Here is a 10,057-nt window from a genome sequence, read left to right as displayed (position 1 = left end):
TTGGTGGGGCCCTGACGGGGATATTTAATCTTTCGGTGGCCACAGATTAAGAACCATTTGACTGGAGGATAGCTAATGTGGTTCTTTGCTCAAGGTAATTTCAGACCAGTTTGTCTGACATCGGTTTTAGGGAAATTGTTGGAAACAATTGTGAGTGACAGGATTAATTAACATTTCATTTATCAATAATACGATGCTTCCACCTCTTTAACATCTTTCCCCAACCATCCCCGTCTGAAATTTCTATATCCTTGAACATTGAGCTGCCAGCCCTGCCTTTCTTTCAACCATATCTCATCAAGTTGTGAGTCTTTAGAACTTCTTGTCACAGGGAACCGTAACTCTGTGTTGGTAAGGGATCCTAAGGCAGACATCTAAGACAAGAGGGCACAAGGTTAAGGTGAGGAGTAAGTAGTTTAGAGGAGATAGGAGGGAAACTTTTTTAACCTAGATGGTGGTAGAAATATGAAATGCTCTGACTAACATTTAAGAAACTAAGCAGGGAGAAATTGTTTCCTGAATGAAAGCATAGTGTAGCATAGCTTAGATTAGTTCACAGGATGATGCAACATCGAGGGCCGAAGGGCCTGTACTGCACTATATTTTTCTATGTTCTCTGTTTTAATGGAAGCATTTGAAAAAAAACTCACCAAGGTTTTTTCAATATTGAATTAGGACATTTAAAAGACACGTAGATAAGTACATGAATAGGAGTGTGGAGGGATATGTGCCAGGAGCAGGCAGGTGGGACTGGTTTAGGCTGGGAGTACGTTCAGCATGGACGGGTTGGACCAAAGGGTCTGTTTCTGTGCAGTACGACTCTGTGACTCTAAGTATCTGGATGAGCACTTAAAATGCCAGGACATAGTCAGCTATGGACCAAGTGGCGTTAATTGGGATGAGTATAATTCGGTATTTGTTAGTCAGCATAGACACAGTGGGCTGAAGGGCCTGTTTCTACGCTGTATGCCCATATGACTCTAAATGAAGAAATTCCTCCTTACCTCTGTCTTAAATTGGTGTTCCTTTATTCTGAGACTTTGCCCTTTGGTCCTAGACTTTTCCATGAGGGGAAACATCCTCTCAGTTTTTACCCTGTTAAATTCCCTTAAGAATCCTAACAGCAGCTGTTCAATAACCAATTGATTTTCCTGCATGACACTATTGATCTTTTTCTGCTATTGGGACCCATTCTGGACTCTGCAACTTTTGTTTCAACTGATCCTGAAGATAAATGTCTACTCAGGAAGTCAAAGAAGAGCAGAAGCAAAAAGAAATGGATAAGGGAAATTAGGTTGATATGTCTGGGACATTGGTTTTCAAACTGTCTTCCCTTGACTTCAAATTAGACCTCAGATACTATCACAAAGATCCATAAATTGCTGTCAATCCAAGTTGCCCACTTTGAACAACCTTTCTCTGGACAACCAAAATGTATTTTTGGCCAAGATCTGAAAATAAACGTTGCTCCAATGTTGACATTTCATTCCAATATTATGCAACACTTCCAATAATAGACGCAGTATGCAAATCTTCACCATTGTGCCTTTTTAAAGTTTCTGTCTTGGTTCCTTGCCAATCCTGGTATTCTAATTCCTATTACTAGTAGCTGTGGCCTGCTAATTTTTAGCAGAAAATATTGCAGTGGAATTTGCAGGATGACCTTGCACGGTCCATCTCGGTCTTGATGACCTGGATTTTGATGGTTCCACCTCAGCAGGGGTAGCAACAGTCTGGCTTGGCTGAATGAAAAGTATCAGGAAGGAGATTGAAGGATTGACAGTGATGGGAGCATGAATACTATCATCCCAAATGAAAACAGTAGTTTGCTGTATCAAAAAGGTCACTGCCATTCCTTGGGGGCTATGTTTCAACAACCACCATAATCTGTTAGAGCAAGATTGCTGGATTGCTGTAAGAATCGTAGAGTCCCTACAGTGCAGAAAGAGGCCATTGTGCCAATCATGTCTGTCTCGACTTCCAAACAGTATCCCACCCAGACCTAGCTGCTGACCCAATCCTCATTACCCCACATTTACAATGGCTTATCCACCTAATCTGCACTTCACTGGACACTACAGGCCAATACATCTAACCTGCGCACTTTTAGAGGAATCAGGAACACCTGAAGGAAACCCACGTAGATGCAGGAAGAAAGTGCACACTGACAGTCACACAAGGCTTGATTCAAACCCAGGTCCCTCACAGGACCACTACTGTATTTCTCAAAATTCTTCTTGCTCAAAAGCCTGTGACAGCCACCCTTTACCACCTGTTATAGCCCAGATCTCGTTCCCTTTTAAGATGTGCAGGTTAGCTTTAAGAAGTAAAGACTACCTTGGATCCATAATAGCCTCACATGAACCAGAGCCAGCTGCCGAGTGTGCAGCCAGTTATATCCTCAACACTGGGTTCAGCCCACAGTCATAGTGATGTGTATTTTGTGTTTTATATATTGGAACTGTTATCACACACAACCAATCAGTTTTTTACTCACCACCAAATCACCTGTGGTATTTTTCATCTATTAGCTACCCCCAGTGAACCAACCACATTCCAATTGATTAATGTACACACATAGCCTGTTAAGGGTGATGCAATAACACCAAAAGTAGAAGAGGGAGGGGATTAAATCAAAATGGAGTTAAGGGGGAGATGAAGCACTTCACACCCTCCAACTTCATCTAAAATCTTCAAGAGTGTCAGTGGACATTACATGCTCCTTCACCATGGACACCCAGGCACAAACGTGACCATGGAAGAAGGGCAGGCAATCAGCAAGTACAATACCCTCCACAACTTACGCCTCGACCTACTAATGGCCAATTTGGCCAGGTCCGGAAGCAGATCTCGAGGAGGTCCTCTAACTTGCCCATACCCCTCTGTACTGGATGCCCCAAGGTCAGGGACGCCAGACTCAATTGCAACCAGAAGCACAGCAAGAGATTGTTCAAACAACTAAAAAAGGAAGCAGGCAGTTTCTGGGATGTTGGCATCACTTTGACCTGGGTTGAGTTATTGCACCTTCCAAGTCTTTTGGCCACCAACAGGCTTATGCAAATATTATCCCTTAGGATTTTGCTGCAGTCCTTTTGTAAAATGTATATTTGCAAGTTGCTATTGGTAGTGTTCTGAAGGAGGAGTTAGACTGAACTGGAAACATTAACTCTGTTTCCGTCACTACAAATGCTGTCAGCCATATTGAGTTTCTCCAGCTCTGTTTTTGTTTTCATTTAATGTTGTATTGTTGTGCATTCTTTGAAAATGTCAAGTATTTTTAATCCAGTGAAATCCTACTCCACACATGAACACCTAGTAAGGACTGACCTGCTACTTTCTAAAACTACTGGCAGGAAGGACACCACGGTTGCATTTTGTTTCCTCCAGTCACGCGTGAAATCTGTAAACTATGACACGATTGACATAGTTCTGTATAACTGGTCATTAATATTGTCCGACATTTGTTATTTGGAGAGATGCGCATTTATTTTTTCATTAATGCAAATGAACACTGACATTTTGAAATAGAACTCTATAATGGTGGGCCCTGCATTGATTCACTTCCAATTTTTTTTTGCGGGTAGCTGGTGGGGTGTTTTCCTATCTGAATAAAAGTGCACCCGCAAAGCTGTATAGTTTGTTCTGTTAAAACAGATGTATCAGCGATCGCTGTTCACAAGGTTTGTGCTTTCAAGAAGTTGAAGTAAATGATTGTATCTGGAAAAAAATACCTCCAATGCGACACTTATCTGTGGTGTGTATAAAAGGTATCATTTCGACCTAAAGAGCTGTTCACCCTCATTCGTGTCGTTCGACTTTCAGCCGAGAGTAAACGGTTTACAAATCGATCCGAATCGATCAAACGTAGTTCAGCTAAGACAAACATTGGATCCGCCCTGTGCATCCCCGAGACAAATAACTGAGTACAATCGCTACAGCTCCTGCTCTGTTTACCAAAACCCTGAAGGACTCCGACTATGGTGGATGTTGCTGGTAGTCTCGGTGTGACTGCACTTTGCTAAACCAAGGCTGGTTACTCAACAGCAAGCCGAAATCATCTCCCGGCTTTAACCAAACGCCATGGGTTTGTGACCTGTTGCAGTCACCAAATCCTTGCTATTCCTGTAGACTGCCCTAATGCAAGGCAATTCCTCTTTAATGATTGAAATCAATGATTTGCATTGTCAAGTTAATAAACAGGACGTGCCTTGTATGCTTCAAGATCCCTTTATTCCGCCTTTAATAGGTTTCAGTTCAGATCAGATTGTAAACAGTTCCCCAAAGTTATCAAAGTTCCCCCTTCAGCTCAGTTGTTTGGCACGCACCTGAAATTTCACACAAAAAGGATGTATTCGAGTTTCCATTCAACAAGAGGAAACCCAATAATGCTAAATATGGATTGTCAATGTTCTGGTGATCCATGTTCGAGTGTACGCACAATGGTGATTTATTCATAATGAAATACTGTGTGATATTCCAATGTTAGCATTTCCATAGTGTGTCAGAGCTGTGAAAATGGGAGGAGATATTAAACTGATGGATAGGTGCGCTGTGTGTTTATATGTGTTATCTCTCTCTCTCTCTCTCTCTTTCCGTGTGTGATGAGAACCCGGAGCCAAAGCCAGAAGTAAACTCATTTCACTGTCAAACGAAGCTGGGGCCAGTTGCACCCGACCAGGAACAGTATACGGTCACCCAGGCTCTCCATGGGGCACGATGCTTTCATGGATCCCTTCAGTAGCAAAACTCATTTCCTGCTGTATGAGATATGCATCCTGACAATAGGTAAGAAAAATAGATAAAGTTATTTGTATTTGATCATCAAAAAAAAAGTTTTGAGCTTAGTTAAATAATTCAAACAATAATTCAGGGTCTGCGATTGCTGCAAAAGGCTGAATCCAACGTTAACTGACCAATTGCATGCTGTTCCCTGAAACTTTTGAATACATGTTCACTTGCTTTTAAATAAGGGTTGCAACAAAATCATCTTCTGAGGGTGACCAATATTGAGGGATTGTCTTGCATTAGGGCAGTCACAAACCCACGGCATTTGGTTAAAACCCGGAGAAGCTTTCGGCTTGCTGTTGAGTGACCAGCCTCGGTTTGTTTCTCTTACCTGAAGCTTTTACACAGAACTACGTTCAATCGATTCGGATCTATTTCTAAACCGTTTCCTCTCGCTGAAAGTCGAACAAAACGAATGAAGATGATCAGGTCGTTAGATCGAAGTGATACCTTTTACCGCCATTGCAGATAATAGTTTCATTGGAACGATATTTTTTTCCAGATATCATTCTGCTTCTTGTCACACAGGATGGCAAGTGGCGGAAGAGGGATTCGACAGTGCACATTGTGAACTTGTGGACAAGTTTCTGCCTCTGTCCTTGAGAAGATTCAATCTAAAGTTAGGAAGTGGATTTTATTTGGTGATCTGTAAAACTACATTCTTCCTGTAAAAGGAAATGTTCTGGAAAATAATGGGAAAATGCAGGGCCCATCATATTTGTTTACACTCACTTAGCTGGAACAGGCTACTTTAACTATATTACAAATTCCAAATCTTTTTATGGCATAATTTTTGCATGAATTTTATTCACAACATATATTTCACGTTTATATTTTAATGTTAATGTCACCCCTGCCATAACTGATGCCAGATAAATTAGTCTGTAATTAAAATCTGTGATCCACAGAGTGGAACCTAAGTATCAAGGAAATTATCAATAGGTAAACCTGTCAGCCCCTACGATTATTGCTGCTTATAAAGTGGCAACAACACAATTGCAGAATTGTTAAATGCTATTTTACCTGGCCCCAACGTAAAATGCAAATCTAAATACAAATAAGTATTCTAAAATACTATTTCATTACCATTACAACCCAAACATGAAGTGGGTGATTGGAGGGTTCTGTTCTTTCATTTTGTCGCTGAGAAACCCAGGGGAATGGGCAGGACCCTAAGTGCAGGGGATCATCAAGGTCAAAATGAGTGAAAGAGAAGGCAAGTAAACGAGGAAGTCAAAATCAGAAGACACCAAATGTGGGTTTGAAATCTTGGATATTGAAAGATGCACAAATGTTTCAGACATCAAAGGCAGGAAGTGGCCAGTGATTGCAAGCCATGAACAATCGATAGTCCCCAAAAGGCAAGAAGTTGAGTTGGTATCAGGATATGACAGGTTGAAGCCTTTGATCAAAGATTTTGACTGTTGTGTTTGGTAAACCTTCTGCACTTTCCAAAACATAGGCAGCAGTGCAGTGGCAGCAAAAACTCTCACATCAGGAGGACATCTCTCAGTTGGATTCCATCTAAGGTCAGTGCTAATGGTATGTGTGCTGTCATAGGTGAGGCCTGCTTGTAGAATGTGGGGCAGGGAGCTTCCGAGCTAGCCAGGATAGTTAGGGAACAATGGTGGCAATTTTGGGAACTTTTGAGAAATGGAGCAGGGGAACCAGTGTGATACTTGCAATCCAGCTAGATTTTTTAATCAGATTATCCCGGCCGAGAAGTAGTGAGCATACCACATATGCCCCTTCATGGCTTGGCAACCTGCCATTGGCAAACTATTGTGGCACGGTATCTTCTCCATCACCCGTGGTTCCAGCCCACTTCCTCCCCATTCCCATTTATATTCCAAAAAATCTTCTCCAAGTGTAATAGGTTTTGGAACTTTTCAAGTTCAGATGTATTTTAGCTTTTTTACCTCGGTAGTAATTTGGGAAAGTAGGACATCTATTGAATGTCAGCACACTCAATTTTCAACCCAATGATTTGGAATAAAACTTGGACTCAGCCATAGTTAGGAAATCTGCTCCATTCGTAGACATAAAGTCATACAGCATGGCAACAGACCTCTTGGTCCAACCAGTCCATGCCAAGCATTATCCCAAACTAAAATAGTCCCTTGCCTGCACTTGGCCCATATCCCTCCAAACCTTTCCTGTTTATGTACTCATCCAAATGTCTTTTAAATGTTGTAACTGTACGCACACCCACCACTTCAAAGATCAAAGAGTCATCTTGCAGGGAAACAGACCCTTCAGTCAAACCAGGCAGAAGTGGGTGCTGCAGATACTGGAGGTTAGAGTCAAGATTAGAGTGGTGCTGGAAAAGCACAGCAGGTCAGGCAGCATTTGAGGAGGAGGAAAAATCAACATTTCAGGCAAAAGCCCATCCTCAGACCTCTAACCTTCAGTCAAACCAGTCCGTGCCAAACGTAATCCTAAACTAAACTAGTCCCACCTGCCCGCTTCGGTCTCATATCCCTGAAAACCTTTCCTATTCATGTACTTATTCAACTACCTCTCGAAGTTCATTCCACCCATAAACCACTCTCCATTTAAAAAAGTTGCCTCTTAAGTTCTTTTTAAATATTTCTCCTCTTAGTTTAAAAGTATGCTCCCTCGTCATGAATTACCCCACCATAGGGAAATGACACCTGCCATTGACCTATCTATACCCCTCATGATTTTTATAAACCTCTGAAAGGTCACCCGTCAACCTCTGACATTTCAGTGAAAGAAGTCCCAGCCTATGTAATCTCTTCCTATAACTCTTAGCCATGAAGATGACATTTATCCTTAGTGATTCAATGAAGTGATATTATTTCAAATAGATTCATATATTTCTGAACTTCCAACAATAATTCTTTATCATTTCTGCAGAATTAAGTGATAAATGCAAACATTGTGATATCTGTTCATTCGTGATTTAGTATTGTACAAACTAAACACAGATAGCAATATGTTTACAGTCGTTTGAAACTCAAAGTCAAAACTGAGTGAGATATACTCTATTTAATGACAAATATAAAATAACAAGGTAGATTGAAGATGGCAAAATCCTCCCAACTTGATGGTTTGTTGAACATTTCCTTCATTTAATGGAGTATAACTGCAGAGATATTGCAAGCTTGTACCAGTGCTTATTTCTCCTTCTAAACGTCCTTTTCTTAGTCTCTTTCTTTAGTTTCAGTCAGTTTGTTTACCCACAACCAGTCCAATTTACATGTCAATAAAGGATTTCTCTCTGTAGGCACATTTGCCTCAATTTTCCTGTGATGGCCCTAACCCTGTTAGTCATGTTACCTTTCAATTATCTACAAAAAAAATGATGAATTTTGTGCATTACAAATTGAGATTTACCAGTGAAATTTGAAGGAATTTCAATAATTCAATTAGATTACAGGCTGGCAGCATTGTTCAAATTAAAAATTACAGTTTAGCTATTTAATATTCCCATTCTTTGGATGGTACAGCAGACAATAGATAGAAGCTGCAACTAGTCCATCTACTGTTCATGACGTAAGACCCAAAATAATTGATAGCAATAATAAGTCTCAGCAGGATATGGTTGAATGTTTCATGACAACCTGCTGCCCATGACAGCAGTTCTGGCAAGTCATACAATGTAAGTCAGAATGATATTTTCATCAAGAGTAGAAAGAAGAAAATTAAAAATGGTAAGTGTCAGGAATTCCAGTCAATGCAGCTTTGATCTTTCAACTTTATTCATTTCATTTGCAATTTATTTTGGCAACACTCCTAAACAAGTAGTCAGTATTTTCCAAAACAAGCTATATTTTCTTAGTCAAATCCATTATATTTTAATTTTTATAAACATATCACTCACTCGCTGCAGCACATAGACTATTATGTTTGGTCTGATTTTTCATTTATATGTTGACTGACGTACATTGTACTTGAAAATAGTCAGTGAGACATTGGAAAACATTTTCATTGAACTAAACAGAACACAAAGTAACCCTTAATACTTTTTATGGACCAGTGTATCCTGGAAGGAGTTTTTCACAATAAGTGGAATACAGCAACTATTATATTGCCAAAATTGTTCAAAATACTGACAACACCCTGTTTTACCTCTCAACCACCAACTGCTTTACTGCAAAATATTTCCATGACCCTCTGCCCCTCAAAGTTTATCACTTTTCTTGACTTTTTAGCCACTTTTCCCACTATGTAATTCTTCAGCTAGCTATCAATTTTTTTCTGATACTACTTGAGTCATAAGAATTTTAAATTATTATATAAATACAACTCCTTGTTCTCATTACAAACAACATGTCTTTCTATTGTGTTTGATACTATTAGCATTCTATGTTACAGATGGTATCACGCAAGTAACATCATTAACATTGTGAGTTTTCAAATCTCTGATGCAAAGGGTGAATTATTTGGTCATTTAAAAGGGAAAGAAAATTGAATGAGATAATTTTGATGGGCTTTTTCCAGATGTCGCATGGTTGCAAGAAATGTTCAAGGCTAGTGTTCAAAATGGTTTGGGAACAACTGATCTTTTATCTTTATTCATCACGGAATGTGTAAATCACCACAAAACCTGCATTTATTGCCCATTCCCAATTGCTCTTGAGAGGATGGTAATAAACAGTCTTGAATTGCTGTCTTCCATGTGGAGTAGATGCACTAATAATGTCTTTGTTGTTGTTTTTGCTGTTGTTAGAGGAGGAGCATTATTGCTTTGACAACACTGAAGGACTGATGATGTAAAGGGATCAGTTGGTCTTATTCATGAGTATGGTAGAGGTCAGTGGTTTAGAAGCTTAGCATGTTGCTGCAGTACCTCATCAGTAGGTGCTCCACACTGTAATGGACATCAAGAGTTAGATTTCTGCTGGCTCTTGTCATTGCCTGGAACTTGTGAGGCTTGAAAGTGACTTACAACTTAGCTCTTTCCTAAATTAGAAAGAACTGAGGATGGTGGAAATCAGAAATTTCAGGTCTTAATTTTTGAAGAAGGATCATTGGATCCGAAACATTAACTCTGCTTCCTCTCCACAGATACTGTCTGACCTGCTGAGTTTTCCAGCAAATTCTGATTTTGTAGCTCAATCCTGTAGGTTGTTCAGATCTTGCATGGGCATGGACTGAGGAGTTGTGCATCAAATTGAACACAGTGCAATCATTACACAACTTTTCCACTTCTAACCTGATGTTGGAGGGGAGATCATTGATGAAACAAGGAAAGATGGTTTGACTTAGAACAGTATCCTGAGGATCTCCTGCTGTAGGATTTGTG

The 10,057-nt window shown here is 40.0% G+C and overlaps 1 protein-coding gene across 3 annotated transcripts in view; it reads left to right on the top strand.

Annotated features, from left to right (window-relative positions):
- Nucleotides 1-4,628: 4,628 nt before the first annotated feature.
- Nucleotides 4,629-10,057, top strand: part of hepacam2 (HEPACAM family member 2) — a 107,521-nt gene continuing 102,092 nt past the window's right edge. For all 3 annotated transcript variants that reach the window (XM_043689951.2, XM_043689948.2, XM_043689949.2), the window contains exon 1: nucleotides 4,629-4,785. In XM_043689951.2, the coding sequence (XP_043545886.2) occupies nucleotides 4,707-4,785 (79 nt within the window). In that variant the 5' untranslated portion in view covers nucleotides 4,629-4,706. The remainder of the gene's footprint in view (nucleotides 4,786-10,057) is intronic.

The sequence above is a fragment of the Chiloscyllium plagiosum genome, unplaced genomic scaffold, assembly GCF_037043375.1.
Source record: "Chiloscyllium plagiosum isolate Xiang-an unplaced genomic scaffold, Cpla_swu_hap1 HiC_scaffold_5, whole genome shotgun sequence".
Taxonomy (NCBI): Eukaryota; Metazoa; Chordata; class Chondrichthyes; order Orectolobiformes; family Hemiscylliidae; genus Chiloscyllium; species Chiloscyllium plagiosum.
The sequence above is the reverse complement of the archived record's forward strand: the minus strand, read 5'-3'. Positions and strand labels throughout refer to the sequence as shown.